The 22155-nt window shown below is 30.6% G+C and overlaps 1 protein-coding gene across 5 annotated transcripts in view; it reads left to right on the top strand.

The window, feature by feature from the left end:
* Positions 1-22155, top strand: part of LOC121124700 (uncharacterized) — an 80765-nt gene that overhangs the window by 28598 nt on the left and 30012 nt on the right. For all 5 annotated transcript variants that reach the window (XM_040719877.2, XM_071891186.1, XM_040719878.2 and 2 more), the window contains exon 3: positions 6078-6163. In XM_040719877.2, the coding sequence (XP_040575811.1) occupies positions 6078-6163 (86 nt within the window). The remainder of the gene's footprint in view (positions 1-6077; positions 6164-22155) is intronic.

Here is a 22155-nt window from a genome sequence, read left to right on the forward strand (position 1 = left end):
CTTGTCTAACTATTCCCAACTACAACCATGTGTTTAACAGCAGAAATGTAGATCAAGATTTGTCTATGGTCCAAATAGTTAAAGAAATAAAAGCTAATTGATGCAAAAAAAATTCTTAATACAGTTTTATAATTACTTGACGTCCTTGAAGTCCTTGCTTGAAGTTTTAGAATGTGGAATTTGGGTTGTGGATCTTACTTTTCCGTAGTTTCACGTTTTTAACAAAATTATAAGTATTTATTCTAAGTAGTCTGTTTACATTTGAGAGTAAGAGTAAACTTAGTATAGAGCAAAATATATAGGCGCCAATAATAAAGTACATTTGTACAATCTGGATATAACGTATTTTCATCGTATTAACCGGATAATATTCAAGATATTCATTCCTGCTATTTTGTAGTCATATTTCTTTTTTTTGTAGATCAATTTGTTTGTTTTATGTAATAATATGTAATCACCTTCTTTTTTTTTTTGCTCTACCGCCCCCAATCACCCCTTTTCCCATTACCACCCCCCTAGATCAAAGCATCGCCCACTTTGGGAAACGCTGGTCTACAGCAACAAAGTGTGCTCAAAAAGTAAGGTGACTTTTCAAATTTTGCGGGCATTTGTTACACTAGATTATATATTCACTGTTTTAGCTCTATAATATGTTTAGTTTGTTTGTGATAGGCATAATGGTTAGAAATATTTTGCATGTTCGGCGAATTCTGCTATTGAAAACATGGGTCAAAGAATTTGCATCAACTTTTGTGTAAACATGAAATTAAGTGCTCCAACACTTGGAATGTTGTCAGTGGCATACGTTGAAACTGTCCTGAGTAAAAATATTTTACAAGTGGCACAAATTATGAACGTCCATGCATGTTAAATACAGCTGAAAATGTTGAAGCAATAAATATAATTGTTTTTGAAAACCGTCGAATCACTATCAGAAAAGTTACTGAGGATATTGGCATATACTTGTCTGCAGATGCATGACCCTCATATCGCATCAAAACTCAATAGGATTTTATACGATAATAATTATGACTGAAAATAAAATAAAATCCAAGTTCATAGCAAAAAAAAAAAAAAAAAAGATGCCAGGGAGTCATCTAAATTTATTGACATAAATTCGATTAGTGTTTAAAATGAATAGAAGGTGCCCTAGTGGCTATTCTTATACATCAAATAGTACATATTATCTCTTACAAAAAATATCTCACTTTGCTACTAATTAAGAATGAAATCATTATTTTATATGTTTTATATAATAACATCATCTTGATGAAGGAGAATGAAGATGATCACTATCTCTTTATTAGTAAACAAAGCTTACCTTTCCACTACCTGAAGGCTTTTAATTATTTTGAAAGGGTGTTAAATATAATAATGTATATAATTATATATAAATGCTAAAGGAAACTTGTAATTTTTCTTCATTTGAAATCTGATTAAAGATTAAATAATACGTCTTTGGTAAGTCAATGTTTGACCTAAATTTTAATATTAAAACAATTTTGTATGGTTGGGTAGTTCATTGTTTAGTTACCGTATATAAAGTGTTGTCTGTTTATTAATCATGCCACATTTATTTTGTAGGTCTTTATAGTGTCCCCTTAATTATAATAAATAATTTAGGGTGTGATAAACAATGATTAAATATATGGAATTATTGAAATGTCTTTACTGTTGTATGAAGTAAATAACCAAATAATTGCCATGAGTATAATTGTAAAAAAATGAGAATGAAGTGACGTAGCTAAGTGAACAACGGGCTGCTCGGGCGTAGTTATTCTTTTAAACTCAGTGTGCCTAGGTTCGATACTAGATTGCTTCTAGATAAGGAAATATACATATGTATGTATTTAATCTGGTTTTGTATGTACCAATGATAGGTTCTATGTTATCAGGTGGTGGACTGTAGCCCCCTCCCCCCTAAATTAAGAAATTTTTGATTTTTACTTGAAAATTTTATATTTGAATCTTTCTATCAAAAAATTTAATTTAAATTTTCAAAATATATTTTTTGAGAATAGCTGTGGATTTTTGAAATTTTTCTCCCAAATATATAATATTTGAAATATTTTCCAACAAATTTAATTTGTTGTGAATAACCGTGGATTTTTGAAATTTTTTGTGAGCAGCTGGATTTTTGAAAAAAAAAAATTAAATTTTTATATTTTAAACTGTTTTCCATATAATTTAATTTATAGTAAATTGGTGTGTATTTTTGAAATTTTTTGTTAACAGCTGTGGATTTTTGAAATTTTTTGTTAACAGCTGTGGATTTTTGAAATTTTTCTCCAAAATATGTAATATTTGAAATATTTTCCAACAAATTTAATTTGTTGTGAATAGCCGTGGATTTTTGAAATTTTTTGTGAGCAGCTGTGAATTTTTGAAATTTTTTTCTAAAATTTTTATTTTTTAAACTTTTTTTAATTTATAGTTAATTGGTGTGTATTTTTGATTTTTTTTTTCAAAAAAATTAATATTTAAAACTTTTTGTTAACAGCTGAGGATTTTTGAAATTTTTTTTATAAGAAAATTTAATACAATATTTCTAAAAATTTAATATTTGAATTTTTTTTCTAATTCCAAAAACTAAGTCCCCCTCTATAAAAAAATTAATTTAAATATATCTATATAATCCTGCGAACACCCCTTTTAATAGAAAAAGAAGTTAAATCAGGTTTTAAATAATAATAATATCAGCTTAGAAACAGAAAATTTGGATTGCCAACTTGAAAAAAACGGGAGAACATAAAAATGCAACAGATCTCTAGATATTTCTATAGCGTATTTGCTGAGTCTCCCTCTAAAATTATATAAGAAACTGCAAATGTTAACAAGTGTATAATTTTTATTTAAAAATTTACTTTACTATTCTGGATTTCGAAAATAACATAATATTTTTATGTTTGCAGCGTGAGAAGGGAAAATGAGCGCATTTATGCAAGTACAAATTACTTCCTCCTCTTGACTTGTATAAGTTATAACTTGTATTGAGTAAATTGTATTCTTTGTATTATCACTACACGCTACTTAAAAATGCGCCTATTTGCCAATTCGTGTAAATTCTTGCTCAAAAAGACAATGTTCATTAAATAGTTTTTGATTTAGTTGGATCAAAGGCTCCTAAGTTTAACCACATCGAACACTACTTTTTTCATAAATAAGTTAATATTATTTTTACTTAATTAGTGTATCACAGCTAATAAAAAGATGTCAATGCTCTTTTTTTTAAAATATCTTATACTATTTCCGTATTTGCAGTTGTTTCTAGTTAAGCTGCTTATGACCTATAATAGATAAGATTTTTGATTTTTACTAGAATAAAATATATATAATCATAAAATATTTGTATGATTATATTAACAAATATTTTGGTAGGTAGCGTTCGTAGTTGATTTAAAATTAGAATGAAAAGAAATGCGTTCAAATTAGCACACTTTCTTCTTTTATAAAATTGAATTAATTAAATCCTACTTATCGAATTTGAGGTCTCTACCTATATTCTTCGAAACGTTTGTTTAAAAAAAAGAGTAATTATATTCAATTATTATTTTATTTGGACTCTAATAGCAATAATATAATATTTAAAACATATATTGTATATGTATTAGACTTTAGATATAAGTAGATAGTGGAGCTTCAGCATAAAAACAATCTATAGGAATAATAACTAGGAAAGGCACTCGGTTCAGCGTGAAACCTCCACCTAAAATCAAATTGAGCTATGCATTTTTAATTCACGTTTTGTGTTACCTTGACCTTGATTTCTCAGAATTTAATTCCCTCTTACTCTGCCTTCGTACTAAATTTGATCATAATCGATCCGTAACTTTGGCCGTAATCTGGTGTAACATTCAAACAGGGCAAAAAAATGACCTCCGTTCAACTTCGTTGACCGAAGTAAAAATCTAGAAAATGATAAGATCCTAATTTATTTTTTTACAAGCAAAGTTGCCCAATAGACATCATACTTGAGTGAATTACAGGCTTTGTATTCAAATTTGTGGTTTAAACTTATTTTCCCTAGGATTTAAGGTAATGGTAAGGTAAGGTTTATTTGATTTAATAGTCTTATATTGATCCCGATATGACCACTTTCATTGATTATTAATGTCTCTTTTTTTTTTTTTTTTGATCTTTTCCAAATCCCGGACTGATCTTAATCTATGGACCTGTCTTCTCCCCTAATCAATTCATTACTCGAGTTGTAGACAAGATATGAAACACTTAAAATATGATATGGCATTTTTGTACTAATGTTTACTATTGGGAAATATTTATGATGTCATCAACAATTCATCTATAAAATTGTTCTTGATTGAATTTTAAATGTGACCGATCAAGACCAACTTTTTTTTTGTTGGATCGAATTTTTCTATGTTGCTTATTCTGACCCTTTAACTGAATACATTTTTTTAAGTATGAAAAAAAAATCAATAATTTTTTCGATTGAGTGTCTTAAATGCAACACAATGCACGAATTTATATATTAAAAAAATTAGAGAAGACCATATGGTACAATCAGGCCCCTAGCACATATTAAAACAAAAATGTATAGTTTGTTATGTATAACTCTAGCAATTTAAAAAGAAGTAAAAATTTAGGGTTTTCTATATTTGAATCATTTTCTTTATAAATATGAACTCTGGAAAGGATAAATAAAAGTACCTTATAAGTCATAGAAAGATATATCACACTGCAATCTCAGTCTATAGCCCTGTTACTAAAACACTCTTGAGAGATATGATATATAAACACTTTCTTACTTTTTAATAGACACATCATTAATTAAGAAACGTGGAATAGACCTGTTTATTCTTGATTTACATGTTAAAAGCCTACTAGAAGTACTTTTTTTTAAATTATCTTGGTTTAAAAAGGGTTAAAGGACTGAATGTGTTCTGTACAACAACAAAAATTATATAATGGTCTGAGAAAACAGAAACTCCACACAAGTGAATATATCAAAAAATATTAACTGATTAATTAATGAAGTACCGGGTGTAGCATGGAAATTAGAATACTTTTCAATTATCATTTTTATAATAAATTGGTGGAGTTACAGTTTATGTTTTTTCTATTTTCTTCACACTCTTCCTGAGAACAATTACTTCACAATACGAATTGTGAATTTGGCAGCGGTGATGACCTTTCAGTAGTGTCTAAAGGCTGAACATCCGGTGCAGATAGTCTCCTCGTTCATGCTCTCCTTGTGTTCATCGAAGGAAATCTTCATGGTGGCGATGTTTAGGAGGTGGTGTATAGTGCAGGCTTTGCCAACCTTCATTGGGGGGGGGCGGATGGGGGCTTGGTCCTAAAAATTATCAACACCCTATTACAATCAATAATGATTTTATTATTTACATACATATATATGATTAAAAAAAACGGCGTACTTCAGAAACTAATAGGGGGCTGGAACCTCCCAAAAAGAGGCTAGCAACACTATTGGTGCCAGCCCTTGACTCTAAATTTGGCCAGAACGTAAAATAAAGCGGGTTCAACTCAGGGTTATAGGAGAGCTACATCGACTTTGGCTTGGAGTTTTAATCCTTATCCCACTGTTTGTTTTTCTTTTTAGAAATTTCTCTTCATTCTGGCAAATGTCAAGACGCTGCTTGACGAGGAGATGTGTGTTCATTGATACCTTCAGCTGGTGAGAAATATATGTGGGAGTTAATCCTGTCCGGTCAATTGAAGAGATTTAAATCCAAAATTCTCTTTCTGAGCTTCTTTTTACCTTGAGAATGACTTGCGATGTTGGAAAGCAAACATTAACTCAAGAGTTTCTTATGCAATTTCAAGCTTTGGAATTGGTTTGCAAAAACTTCGAGTTATAGGAGTGAGCATGAGTGTCCCTATTTCCATGCAACACCCTGTATATATAATGAAACAAGATATAGTTGAGTTTTTACCTGTCTCGTTGATTATTATAATTTTTGCATGTTACCTAGATAAGTGCAGATGGGGGTGTAGATTAGATATACTTATATAAAACATTTTTGATTGTTTGAAGTTTCTATTATCATTTGTTAACTATTACTCATAATAATACGGTGTTTTTGTTCTTATTTCAGCTTCGGACTTTTCCAGATGTCTCGGAGGAGGTCACTTTCTTGGATCTTATCAATGGGAACGTTCTATTGAGCGTACTACAATCATTGTAAGTGATTAATTATATTTTTATTATTTATACACACTTATACGAAATACTTTGTATATAACCATCATAAGGTTTGCAGCTGTTAACTACATCTTCTTAGAAATAAAAAATATTCTTTCTACATACTATAGTAGAACGTGAACTGACATTTTTCATAAAACAATGTGTTATTGATCAAATCAAGGTTGATTTGATATATTATTATTATATTACGGTGTTCAAAGTCTTCTCACCATTCGTCGTCTATTGATCTAAAGACAATGACGAGTCCTATATCATATTATGTATAGAACATTATGAACATTTGTTGTTTGATCATGGAATTCTAGATACATCCAGGGTTTGATGATGTATTACATAGTCAGTTTTTTTGTGTTTATTTTTTTTTCGGTTCGGTATTAAGGGATTTTTTTTCGGTCTCAATTGATGGACCGATTTTTTTCCGTCTCATATATTATGAGAGACAATTTTTTTTTTCCAAATCAACTTTCATTTATTTTTTTTTCCAAACAAATCTCAAAAGTATACGATAAGTTCTGGAACAAATATTGTATACATATAAAACAGGGTGGGATCAAAATTAATCCGATCTATCTCTCTTTAAACTTCGTATAACGTCATTGTACTTGAAAAAAACATACGATATCATGTTATAAACAATTTATATGTAAAAACGGTCTAGACCTATTTTTTTGGAACCGAACTAGACTGAATTCTTCCTTTGGACCAATCTAGACCGGTCTAGGATTTCCAGACCGAAACCCAACACTAATAAGTATGTTATTCATGCTATGACCTAAAAGGCGAGTATATTACACGGACCTCGTCTTAACTTTTTATCTTTGAAGTAAATTAAAGCATCTTCCTAGACTGATTTCCTTTCTCTGCTAAATTTAGAATTTTAATTTCACACGGGCAACAAATTGTTGTACATGAGCGTCTGCATAGGAGGGCTGGCTCAAAAAAAAAAGATATTTTTTCTATAAAAAAGCCCTCTAATATAAATCTGCGGACCGTCTTGTACAAGTTTTTTGGTTGTTTTTTTTTAAATAAGGGTTTTAAAATCAATTGATGTTCTTTAGTAATTAATATTTTAAAAATAAATAGTTTTCGTATAAAAAACTATTATGTTTCTAACATTTATTTATTAATATTAATAATCATCTGTACCATTAAAAATATATTGTTTATAACTCGACATAGTAAAAAATTGATGTGTTGATTATAATTTAAATAAGGTAACCTAACTTTTAAGTTCATTTTTTAATTTAAATGAAAGGTTTTCAATTATTCTTTAACATATATGATTTTTTCACTGACAAGTTTCGAGAAAAAATGGTTTGAGTGAGAAACGAGTATATTCTTCGATTGTTTTTTTTTTTACTCGAAAATACTCGAGCAGCAAAATTCAGCTCACGACACATCACCTAGGGTTTTATGATTATCAATGACAATACGTTAATTACTTACTTCTATATATATATATACTTTTATCATAATTTCTGACAAGTTTTGATGGACTTCTCAACTGGACGGCGTTTGGCACTTTCCTGCTTGTTTTTAGTGTGCATAATCTTTGAATAATATTTGGTTGTATGTATGTAATTATGTCTGAGCAAATTATTCAAGTGCGTGTTTCGTTACAATTTATTTGATGATGGCTTATTTCATCATTGCAAATAATGGATTATTTGAGTAATCCATCAATGTTTTGTTTTGTTATATAATAGAATATATGTGAGACGTAAACTGAAAAGCAAGTAATAAGGATTTTTATCAAAATGAAGTCTGGATTACATCTGTACAATTTCCATCAAAAAAATTATTCTGATGAATCCTTTGAAAGCGCCGCAATTTGCGGATGAAAGAAGCAAAAAATCAACTTAACAATGAAATAATTAGAAATTGATTAATAAATTTTATTTGAAAGGGCATATTGTGACCAAATGAAGGTTCTAAACTAGGTTCAACACTCTTTTGTATCTCAAATAGTACCAGAAATTTAAATCTAAGGCCGATAACGGATGAATATAATCTATATTAATAAAGTACAGTTTATCTATATATTTTTTATCTAAGAAATAACAATGAAGTCATATTAAGTGGCGTTGAGCCTGTGTACAACTCATTTCCTTTTTGATGTTGTCAATTCCCAATTTAAATGGGTAATGTTTAAATATAATCCTAGATAGTGGAACTTCCAATTAATTAGGGGAAAATATTATTAATAGAATTAAGGAAAAGTATCTTATTAAAAAAGTTAATTTTATAGAAAAAGTTATCACTAAAAGTATAAGAACTGGAACTGCTTGAACTGCAAGACCGCTAAGGGCACAACCTTGTTAGTATGTTTATATAATATTGGTACAAGTATATATTACGTTGTTCATATTTTCTACTTTATTTGATTTTTGATCAAGATTGTTTTTGTGTTGATGTCATTGGATACATTGATATTTGTTGATTGATACAAATACATTATTACTATTAGAGCGTGCTATCTGTAGTAGTTATTGGGATGATAACTAATATAAAAAAAAGTTGGAAAAAGTATTGAATGTATTTCATTTCTTGTTTTGTCATAAGTGCAAATTAAAAGCTTTCCACATAGCCTGCCAATGAGAATGATATTTCTGTTTAATAAATGTGTACTACTGTATATTTACAAATATATGCCATATGTGGCCCGTCAACACAAAATACAAGCTAGAGTAATTTTTCTCAAAAATGAGTGTAGATTATATTTGCATTCTCTGACGAATTATTGTTGATTTCTATCAATAGATTATTATAATTAACCCATTCAAGGTGCCGGAAATTGCACTTTAAGTAGCCAAAATGGATCGTCACAATAAAAGAACGAGAATTTGATTGATTTTATTGGAAAGGCAATGGCAGGCCTCATACAAGGTTCTTATATCAATAAAGATTCTAAACTATATCTTAATTAATTATATAAATTTGAATTGAAAGACTATAATTTAATAAATATGTATATGAAATATTGGGCTGTATGTATGGGGATATGAAGTAAATAATAAATGGGGATTGTCAACTTTTCTTAATATTGTTTTTATGTTGAAGCATATGTACAAAATAATGTTGATTAGGGAGTGGCGTTTTTCAACGCTTTTCGAATCTCGAAAAGAAGAAAAAAATGGAAATTTTCTCATTTTCTTAATATTGTTTTTATGTTGAAGTAACACATATCACATGGGTGGAAAAGTCCCGCTCTTCACACATAGATGTGGTTTTTTTTTTATTCAACTCATTTTCGGTTGGTAACCACCTTCAAAATACAGCTTCCAAAGTTTCATGACAATCTGTTCTTTAGTTTGTGAGTTATTCTGCTAAGTGATACGCTACTTTTGTTATTGGCTAAATAGTGGATCTAAAATAATTTCGTGTTTTAATTCTACACTGATTCTCAATGCGAAAAAATACCGTTCAAACTAAACTATGGCTTGAAATGTGTTATGGGTACTCAGGTCTATATAATCACTTTAAAAAAAGTATATTTTGAACGAGAGAAAAAGCATATTTTCTTAGTTAAGTCCGGGACTTTTTAGCCCATGTGTTATGTACACAATAATGTTGGTTAGGGCAGTTTTCGAATTTTAATAAATAGAAAAAGTAGGGATTTTCTACTTCCTTTCTTGATTCTTGTTTAAGATTGTTTTTATGTTGACATACTACTATATTATATGACACCATTTTCAAAGGTTCAAATAAGTAATGTTCTGGATTTCATCATTGGTGCCATCGAGTTTCCTAACTTTTATTATCTTCAAACCATTCAATACCATTGTCATTGACGTCTTCATAAAATAAATGAATAAATGAGTTTGTGTAAGTTATATTTTACATTTCCTATTTCCCTCCCAACTAAGCAATGATAGTAATATATAATAATAGTAAAAGGTTCAAAAGGTCGACCTCTCATCTGGGATTTAAATTCCTCATACTTTCTCATTGCCTCTATGTATCTGCAGATTAGACGACTTCCGCCTCAACATCTTTGATGAGAAATGAATGGTACTTTACCTACAATTATGGTTGGTTGGGCGGTTCGTTTTTATTTTTCTATATGTATATATATAAAGCCCAACGGAAGATCAAATTAGATTTGCCATGTACCTATATAGGTACATCACGGCGTTAAAGCATAAAAACTATGTTGCGAAATGTGACTGTTAGCTAGAGTAGAGAGCTGTTCCTACTGAGGTCTTTTTCCCCAAATAAGATGACAATTATTGAATATTACCTCTATAGTAGCGAAGAATTGCCTATCAAATATCATTTTATGACTGGGTATTTTTTTTTTTTGCTTCCTTTAGGAAGAAAAGTTACGAGATTAATGGCGACTAGTATTTGAATTTGGTAAGAGATTTACTACAAATTTTGTATTTTTTCTAAACGTTATATCTGTCCAGATGATAGTTTGAATCGAAATTTAAATCGTAAACCTTAAATTCAGACGAAACTTCCATTTATAAATAGTCATTTTAAAATAAATAAGTAGTTATGTTACCGGATTATATTTTTAGAGTGAATTTTACTACGTAACGGGTCCAAAAGGAATTAGTTAAAATTATAGCTAACAAGTACAAAAATGTTGTGTAGTGATTGCGATGTCTGTACGAGTTGCAATTTCCTTGCAATAAAACGCATGATTTAATTACAAATTTGTTCATTCTAATTACCAATTATTAATTGATGTACTCATTTCATTTTGATCTAATAAAATTATATTATTTATGAGTAATATAACCCTGGGCATTTGAATCTTATAATGTGCCGCAGAATATATATATTTTAGTAGTTTATCATAATTTATTTATTTTAGTAAATCATCTAAAATTAGAGGATTAATATATCGATCATACATAGAATATTCAATTATTGCATTATTCTCCTTCATTTAAAATTATTCATAATTTGCTTCTACAAGTTGCAACTTGTACACAACATATGTACATATTTTCTGTTGGAAGATCCTTCATACTTGGATTGGATTTGCTTTGAAATTACGCTTTTGGGGGGCTCACTCTGTGCTTAATTGATATTTTTCCAATAAAATATTTTATAGGAGAAACTTTTTGTGCATGTTTCATGTCTCTCAGTGTTTGCCTTAAAGGTTATTTCTTTTAAAGCTATCATTAGGTTTTCTTCACGTACAAAGGTTCTATATAATCAGAGAATCGATTACCTTTTAATGCGAAAGACATTTATTTTGTATTATTTAGGCCCTATTTATTTCTATCTAATAATTATTGTACGTATGTTTAATCATATTTGTTATTATTATTTTTTTATTTATCTAAAGGCACAAAAATGTTAGTTTGTATTTTCCGTATTGTTCCAATGAGAATTTTGTTGTTATATATTTGTACAATTTATTATATTGTTGTATTCTTGTTGCCATGGAGAGTGTTGAGACGGCAGTGGACGAGGCAGGTAACGTTGAATATGATAACTCCCTTCTTCTGCTATCAAAAGGCTTGATATGATTATGTTATTATTATGGCTCCTCTGATATGACTACAGAATGTCAAAATCATACGTCTTTTTATAGTTTTCAGATCGGGAGTTGGCAAACTTTTTAGCTCAAGGCTCACATTCAGAAGTGGATTCTGGCCTAACAAAGAAAACACCTTTTTTTCCAAATTGGCTTTTTTTAAATTATTATTATTATTTATTGAATAAATTTTTTTGAGCGGAGTCTCCATAACACTTTTCAAGCCATTGCTTAGCTTGAATTCTACTTTTTTCATCAAGAAGCAGTGGGAAATTAAAACACAATTTTTTTATCCATTGTTTTGAAAATAACAAAAGTAGCGTCACACTTAGCACAATAACTCACAGACTAAAGAATAGATTGCCATTAAATTTTGACAGCTGTCTTTTGAAGATTGGTATTAACTGAAAATGAGGTGAATAATAATATATAAAAGCGTCATCTATGCATGAAGCCTGGAACTTTTTCCTCGTATGTGTTAGTGATATTTTAAATAAAATAATATGAGAAAAGACTTTTTTAACGCTTCCTTTTGAAATAAATATTGTGAGATGCAATCAATACATTTTATTGTTTATTCAATCTATATCGGACAAATTGTCACTTGAGTTGGTTATCATGAACTTTACATTGAGGAAAATAGGCGGTTTTAAGAGACCTGTGGCATAAAATGATAATTCGTTTTTCTAAGTTTAAAGAGATTATGCGTAAATAAATTTCATATTTTAAATATGTTTTTTTAGGAATTAAGTAAAATATCGATTTTAGGATTAAAAGTTCATTTTGATGCTCCTTTTCATTACTTAATCATGAAAAATTGAAAAAAGTATGTTTATAGAGTGAAACCAAACAAATATTCGGCTCACAATTTGAAAATAATTAAATTTCGTTCCACGGTCTAAGATGTCAGTTTGGACCGACATATGGGTACAAATTGATCTAGAAAAATAAATTCAGACCAAACTTTAAAAATTAAACAGCTTTAATGTTGAATAGAGTTTTAACACTACTGTATGTGGTCCGTCCACATAAAAACAATCATGAACAAAAATCTCGATTTTTTTTTTTTTTACTTCATACAGTCCAATATTTCATAGACATATTTGAGTTAATTATAGGCTTATTACTAGAATGACTTTAGATACCCATGAATTTGAGCTATAGTTTAAAAACTTTATTTGATTTAAGATACTTAAATCCGGCCCGATATGGCCCCCTGAAATAAAATCCGTTAATTTTTTATTCTGACGATCAGTTTTGGCTACTTTGAGTGGAATTTGTATAAATTAATGAACTATAATTTATCGAAGAATACTAATGCGAATACAAAATTGATCAATTTGGATAGAAATCATTCTAGCTTGCGTTTGTGTTGACGGGTCGCCACATATGTATGTGATCGATAACATAGTCAAGGGAAATCGATCTTTTAAGTGGCATCAGAAAGAATGTTCATTGACACTCAATCTATCAATAGGATTTGACACATTTTGTCGTTTTAATGGTCAAAAAATATTTTATTACATCCATATCAATAGATACGATGCATCTTTTATATATTTTGTTCGATACATTTGTTCATTCTAAGAACTTTTTTACTTATTTAGACACTCACTCTCACACACACCCTTTAGTATAAATGTCTTTGTTTATAATTAATGTTCTTGACAAAATGGAAGAGCACAAACAAACTGTGGAACTTGTGCTTTACTTTGTGCTTTTTAAATGGCTCTTTGTTCTTGGTTCTTAGAATAAGAAAATTCGTATCTTTATGAGGAGGGGGGTCTAGATTTGAATTAAGTTTATATCAATATATGTATTATTGTTATTATTCAGATTTCCACCTTCTTCTCCCCCATTAACATTTTCATTCTACTTGGATTAAACATTTCTTTCTTTAATAGTGACATTCAACTTTCCATTCATGATAGTATTTTTGTCTTCTTCATTTGTTGCTCTTTGTGTGTCTCTAGTGTGTGTGTGTGTGATATTGTCAAGGGACAACCGTCGAGTTTAGTAATCAATATAACGGGTGTAGCATGGATGTTGGAATACTTTTCATTTATAATTTCTATAACAAATGGGTTGAGATATAACTTTATTTTTTCAATTTTCGCCACTCACTCCTTGAGAACAATTACTTCTAAACGAGGTCGACATTGGCGGCTTCTAAAGGTTTGGGTACAGTCTGCTGGCTCATTTCCTCCGAGTGTTCATTGACGGAGGTCCTTCACTCCACGTGCAGATAGAATGTAAAGTCAAGTAGTTTCAGGTCAGGGAGTGTCACATCGACCTTGGCTTGAAGTCCAGCTTCTTGCTGTTTTCACAGTGGAACTTGTGTTTGGTGTTTACCGTATGGGTAAGAGCGACATCCTTCTAGACTTGTCCGTGAAGGTGTTTTCGATCTAGGGGATGAGACTGTTCGTCAGGTGCGATAAGGCAGTAACCCCCAGGAAACCCATTGTACGAAATAGCGGAAACATGCCATGAACTAATCCTGGTTTTTTATTGCTAAAGAGGATGATTTGCCTAGCTAGAGCCTAGTTCAAACTGTTCGAAAGTCCTTTACATCGATAGAGATACTCCATTTCATGCAAGGCGTGAGTATATGCCTATCTTTCAACATCAATAACTTTCCTCCCTTCTTTTTAACGGTCCTGGACATCTTATACTTCGAGACGCCTATGCTTCTTGCATGTGCTGCCTTCAACTTCTGCTGAATTGTCTTGTATTGTCTCCTTTATGGCTTTCACGTCAACTTTTCCTGACCACCACTGCTGGTTTTGCGCCTGAGAGCTTCCTCTTCATTATCACTGCTGGCAAGACGCTGCTTAACGAGGTGAACTCTGTTCCTGGAGACATTGAGCTCATTTTTACGTTAAGATTGACAACGCAATGTCAAGGTTATAAGTTAGTTTATAATGTCCATGCAGCACCCAGTAATATACAATATACTAGTAGAATAAAATATGTGTCATAGACACAAAACAAACCTCGATAACTGTTCTCATTGATGTTATATCATATCTAGGGGGGAAAGGCCCTTGTTCTTACAAACAAGTCATTTTTGTAATGGTAACTTTGAATCCGGTCATGAATATATTAAATTTTCATCATAATTCCTCTCAAAAAAAATCTTCTAATTATTTTCATATGTTGAGTTAATAATTATCATGTTCTGAATAATGAATTAAAATATTTATTAACAATGCTATTATTTTAAAAAAATTGTTTACCTCAATATATAGTTTTTTATAACTTATTATTATGATATATATTTTAAAAAAGCGTTATGAGAGGACTCTGTACTTCTACTAGAGCTAGGGGAAAAAAATCATGTCTATAGACACTTACGGAGATATCAATGTCGGGGTTTGAGAACGAGAACCTGGTCCCTATTAAATGCGTGTTAAATACGATTGAAGTCCAAACGTCTCAAAATCAGTAGTGCCATACATCTCGCTTTCGTGTACTACTATACAAAAGTCCCATCCCTACTTATTGGATAAATTACTTTGACTTGTGAGATCCGTTCAGGAATTATTATGTCAGGGTATTACTTTATTGTGTAAGCTCAAATAAGCACCAGTAATTCTAATAATAAGCTTATATTTTATTATGCTTTGTTTTTTATATGTATGTGTGTGTTTTTTTGTTTTTTTCAAATCATTCCGTATTTTGAAATCACTAGAGATGTGTGTATAAATGTGTTCTATACTTAGTACATTTGGATGAAATAAGAGAGTCATAGCAAATGATGTGTGCTATATGGGAATTGATGTGTCATTATTCTCGTATGCAGTCAGGCGAAAAAACACATACAAAATAATGAATATATATATATATACACTTCAGTCTGACTGACATTTACCATTTGGAGTAGTTCCTTTTTAATCAAATAAACACATAGAGTCCTCCATAGAAAATGAAATAATGCCGTCATTCATAGGTTCACCAGACTAATGATGAAAATCGTCTGTATTTTGGGTTGGTTTAAAAAAAGGAACCCAATTTCAACATGGATAATTTAAATAATGTTTTGAAGGAGAGCAGCTTAGCTGACATGAGCTGTCATTAAAACAGCTCTGAATAGGGATATGGGGGAGAAAGAAATTTAAAAAAAACATTGGCAAGAATTACTCCGATGTTGATCATCATCATTGTGTTGCATAGTGCAATAAGTAAACAAAGTATAATCAATTGTTGTATCCTAAATACATGCAATGTTGACACCGGAACTATCAATATACTCCAATTACTCATCTTTTCTTTGCAAATGACGTAATGATCTAACATTTTGTTCCTAAATAATGGCTAAACTTCCAGTCTTATTCCTATTTTGTCTCGGAGAATAATTGATAAATCTTGTCAGAAAGCCGGGTTGACCTTTTGCCTTCCATCCTCCTCTCTTCAGACTCAGAATCTGACACTTTGTTTCCATAATCTGGAAAACCTAAGTAATTTTCTTCCATACTTGGTTTTGTTGTTTTGTTTTTTTCCCCTACCCAACAGAGTTATTTCTCTTATTATTATTATTTAAACCTAAACCCTCTGTTAATGGATATTCATTTGACAGAAATTCGATTTCTAGTAAATATACAATTGAGGAATAAATTGATCCCGGGATCATTATTTCTTCCCTCTCAGATGAGTTGATTTAGATAAATAATAATGATTAGGAAGATCGTATTATAGCAAGGTATTGAGTAACATGATGATGGAATCAAGATTAAATCCGCATACTATTTATTTATAAATGACAAAATTATTTTTATTATTAGTACATAATATAATACATTATATGACCCACATGAATGAATATCGCCTTGGAAGGAAAGGAAGGATTTGCAAATGATACCATCATTCTTTGATTCTACACGTATTTTATTTTTTCAAGTACATCGTCGATATGTCTTTTTTTTTTTTAAACAATTAATATATATTTTCTTTTAATACAAATAGGAATTCAGTCCCGTAATCAGACATAAATCCAAGGGATATGAGAGGACAGGGCTGTCACCAGGGCCGGGTTTACCTTGAGTAAGGCGAAGATAAATATGATAGCTCGACTTAGGATTTGTGAGCAATCACTCAAAAAAAATTATTTGGACCTTTTTGTGAAAATTGCTCATTTTGCTAAACTGGTATGAAATATAAAGATAAAATTTGTGTTCTAGTTGGATTAACTAATAGCGTTTGATGATTTTTTTCGAAGCAAAATCCACATGCAAAGATCTTTCTTCATTAGGTTCTCTTTTTGGAGCTAAAAATATTCATATGATCAATCATGGTTATGAATAGATGATCAAATATGTGAGGGCGCCAGATTTCTACAGTAGCTAATTAAAGGAAGGATGAATTTGGCAGAAAATTGAATATTGAATAATCTCCCTTAAATCTTGCAAGAAAGGATGAATACTTTTGTGGCGAATTGCTAAATCCTTATTTTTCATTTATCAAGCAGGTTGGACGTATAATCAGTTGTGGTGATGATGAGATGCCTCCTTCTAACAAGACTCCTAAAGACCATGCCAATTACTAATGTCTGACGTCAAACAGTCTTTTAGTATGATCTAGCTAACTTAATTACCTTAGTCATATGAAAAGGATGGTACTACACAGTAATTTATAACATAATACCTTTAGTACTGTAGGCCGGAGCCAAATACAATATATATATGACCTATGTAACCAAAAAAGCTCGCTTACCAAAGATGTGTTATACGACTTCTTTCCAAAGACAACAAATTATCAAATATTCAAGCAAAATTTCCATCCATGGGTTTGATACAGTGTGTGTAAGTTTTAATGCATCATGCATTAAACTTCCTAACAAAATAACGACATTTCCCTACTTGAGACCATTCTTTTTACATCATATATTTTTTGGGTGAACCAAATCAGGTTCTTAATCTTGTCCAAGAAACGTAGAGTGCTGGATTTGATCCACGTATGAGTTCCTGTTTGTGAGGTGGTCCAGATTGTAGAAGTAAGGAGTTGCTGTTTTGAGGATCAAGAAGGTGTATGAAACTGATGGCAGAGTATGAGGAAGTCTTCACTTTCAATATCACTAAGGATCCTGCCTCTGTCAGGATGTTGGGCGTTGCCTCGAATGGAATAAGCCTCAAGATCGGTACCAAGGTGTACTTGGACGTAGTGAAGAACACCGTGTACATAGTCCTGGCTTGAAGCCAACTATCTGGAGGACAATTATATTTTCCAGCAGGACTTTACCCCGGGACACAAGCCAAAGGAAACCCAAGCATGATGCAGTTAAAATTTAGTCAATTTCTGGCCCTGCACATTGAAATCTCATTTTTCATCAGAGCTGTTCCCAACAGAAATACATTTTGAATTTTAAAGAACGAAGATGTGTTTTTTCACTATTTAATAGATTTCAAGGAGTTCACGTTTGAGCTCATGATTTTGTTAATATTGTTTGCTATGATTCATTTCTGATTACGCATACTATAGATGGTTAGCAAGGTTCAAACTTATAGTAGCTATTTTTTTCAAAACAATAGTATGTACATATTGTTACAATTTTAAATGAATTGGCAGTATTGTTCAGATATGGGAAAAAGTTCATGTGTGTGCGTCTAAAACTAAACACGCCTTTAAATTTTACGCCATGCACATATTTTGTGATTTTATTGAGTTGAAACTGATTTATACTTCGAGGGAAGGGTCTTGACTAGTTAAAACAAAACTTGATCAAAATCTAAATAGCAACAGTGAAACAATAGCTGATAATATGGAGAGACGTCGAGTCACAATTTTGGAACTTTTATGCGCGGGGAAAAATTAGTAGTCACAGGCCTGATAAACACATTTAAGGAATAAACGATTCTTAAGCACAATAATCTATTGGTCCTGATTCTGCTGCAGTTTTAGCATGGTTCATTTTTATGTATATATGTATGAGTTGTATATCTACGTGTATTGAATACATAGGTAATATGGAAAATTAATATTAGGCATTAATTCCGCAAATTAAAGTTGAATTTTTGTATAATCAATTAACCTTAAAAATAACCTATCCAATTGTATTCATTTTTGTATAAAGACCTTTTGGAAATATAACTCAGGGTTTTGTAAAATGCTTTTTTGAATTATGTATGTACATATTTCTTCCTCATTCCTGTGTATCTTTCAGAATGACTTTTAATATACATGAAATAGATATGTACATAAATGTGTACTCCTTAAGCATAATTATATGTGATAATATGACGGCAGAGTTAATATTAGTGTTTTTTATATATTAATGCCAAAATACACACCATTTCATCACTACCTATAAAACAATACAACTTTTGAGTTTGTTCAATAGCTGGGGATATCCCTGTTCTTGGCTCCTACCTATTTAACAATTTCTTCATTAATCCACTCAAGTTACATTATGTTTTGTTAAGCTGTGGAAATCATACAACTCATAAATCAGAATAGCGCACTGCGTTACCTCACAAAATCTCATTACTTTACACTTTATTTTGTTGTCAGCTGTCGATTTTCCCACTTCCTTTCCCTAATAAATGTTCTGAACGTTGATTGGTTGAATTAGAATTAGCTCTTGTTAAGCTGAGAACAATTAACAACAATACTTAAATAGTAATTCCATAGCTGGGTAGAATTGGCTAACAATTGATTTTGGGTTTTTTTCTCTTTGTTTTGGAGGAAGTATTGCAAGATACAATTAAGGTAACAAAGTGGAAGGAAGAATATTCGCCAATATATTGAGACCGATAAAAACAGTCTATATATTGAGACTGAAAAAATTGTTCCAAGATTAAATTACGGTCTAAGATTGCACCCTGGACCGAAATTTAAGTCCAAATCGATCTAGAAAAAATCCCTTATGAATCAACTGGGGGGAATCGGGCTTCTGGTGAGTCTCAACACTAATACATTTGTATTATGTATATTTTATTTCATGACTTTATGCATCGATGATCCATGAAATCAGATTTATTAGGAACAAAATTAATCTATCCTTTTTTTTAAAAATCATTCTCAGTTTTTAGTCGTATTTGCAATAATAGTAGTTGTTAATTAATTACTGACTTCCGTTATTTATTTATTTCTTCAATGGTCATGAATTGACCACACTCATTTGTAATACAGGTTCTTGTATATATAATTGTCTTTCTACTTACAATAAAGAGGAAATGCAGCCAACTATGACTGCAGGAAAGAATAAGAAGTTGTCGTCTTTATTTTATATTGTTGTTGTCCGTGACTAGCGTTCTCTTAAACAGGAAACCATACCACCTCCTCCTCCCCTTACCAGACCATTTTATGTATAACTATCTTATAAAATTGAGATTGAGTTTTGTGTGTATTTGTTGGAGTTGAAATGTTTGGGAAAAAATATAAAAAGGGATTCTGTTTAATCAACCATTACTTCCTTTCAAATCCTAATGCAAGTACTTCCCTGGTTTGTTTATCCACACCAACAATAAAAAGTACATTTTACACATATATAAGTTTTTTTGTATCTGTGTTAGTGTTGACCTTATATATTCAGCCTAGTTCAGTATTAGAAACCAGTCCTATCGGTTATATATATATATATTTTTATTTATTTTTTTTTTTTTTGGGGAGAGGGAGGTGAATTTTTTTTAAATTTTAAGAGTTTCATTTTTCAGGAAAATAATTCTTCAAAAATCCAAAGCAACTCACAGAAAATTAAATTTTTTCGAAAAAAATTCAAAAATGAAACTTCAAATATTCAATTTTTTGAAAAAGAAAAATACTACTTCAAAAATCCACAGCCATTCACAAAAAATCTCAAAAATCCATAGTTATTCACAAAAAAAAAAAAAAATTTCAAGAAATAATTTTAAATGTTAAATTTTTTACTCTGCTGTATAATTTGCCCGAATGACGAAAAAAATTATAGAAAAGAGTAAGAATTAAAAATATTTTTTTCGGGGTGGGCTAGATCCCCTCAAGCCCGCCCAATACGGACGAATCTTGAAGACACAAATTGAATTTAGGTAGTATAACTTTTACGGATCTTAAAAAAGATTCGAGGGATTTTTCGGATCTTAAAAAGTATAGTAAAGTTATACTGAAACCTCGTTTAAAAAAAAAAGAGCAGATATTATCTATGGTATATCGAACGTAGAAGAATCCCTATCACTATTATTTTGTTGGTATTTAGAGCGACATTTACATAAACAGTTACATAGCGTTGTTATAATTTTAGTAATAACTTCTGATTATTTTCTAATACTAATAATATTGAGTTATTCATTGTTTTGGCATCTGTACTCAGTAAAAGTGTAACCTTAATTTGGATCTTACTTTATTTAGGCCCGAAAGTTATGTAAAATCCTCTTAAAATACAAGATTTAAAAATTTATATTATCCGATTTACTTTAATATTTACGTCTAAAGGTGGTCCGGCCAGTATCCGAAAAAAATTGAATCCATTTTATTTTTATGCCTTACTTCCCTTTCATATCCCATTTTAATATTCATCGTTGGGGTATATAAATAATAAGAACACGTGTATGAAATCTCGATCATATTAATTGCAGAAAACTATATCATAAATTATGAATTGACATAAAAGGCGAAGCAGAAACATGAGACAAGCACACAAGATATTTCCATCTCTGGGGTGGAACCCATGAAGGAAGTAACGGCTGAGGGTTAAGTATGCACAGTCTAGCTGGATGCACTTCTGTGAATTTAGCAAAGAATTATTATTGTTCCAATGTGAACTGACTTGGTTACGACTTACTTTCTTTTTGAATGCATATATGTCTTATATAGGCACATACATCCACTAGTCTGTAAGATTTAAAGACGTGTGTTGCAAAGCATTTACCTTAGGGTTCTCATGTGAATCATTATATTTGATCACTCTTTGAATAGAAATTCGACACTGTTTTGCACACGTAGTATTTGATATGTTGGTAGTAGGGTGGCTTTTATTTTCTTCTTACATAATCCATGTTTTTATTTTCATTCTCTCACCCTCTCTATCTGTTCTAAGAGTGAAAATGTACCATAAGTTGTAAATCCCTTAACGTTTCCGTACAATTTTATATGACAACAAAATCAAACGTAGAATAAATATAAATTTATCCACTACTGAGAAGAGAAAAAAAGTGCACCAAATATATTAATGGTTCGTTTTCTAGATAAATTACTTTCCAACACAAATAATATTGATCATATTAAAAAGGATTTAATATTGAATCTATGCAAGCAGAAAAGGGACTGTTAGATGTACCTACAAGAATAGTCACGTGGGCATCCGCTATCCAATCAAAACCAGATAGGATTTCAAATTATAAACAGTTAAGAGGAAGTCAAATTTCGCTCGAAAAATTCAAATTTACCTGTTAAATCATTTTCTTATGATATAAACTTTGCTTTGAGCTTTGGATTTTCACATTTGATAATATTTTCAGTCAGAACTAAAATGACCACTCGGTAGGCCTCTACTTAATTTCTAATT

This window comes from Lepeophtheirus salmonis, chromosome 9 (assembly GCF_016086655.4).
Source record: "Lepeophtheirus salmonis chromosome 9, UVic_Lsal_1.4, whole genome shotgun sequence".
Classification (NCBI taxonomy): domain Eukaryota; kingdom Metazoa; phylum Arthropoda; class Copepoda; order Siphonostomatoida; family Caligidae; genus Lepeophtheirus; species Lepeophtheirus salmonis.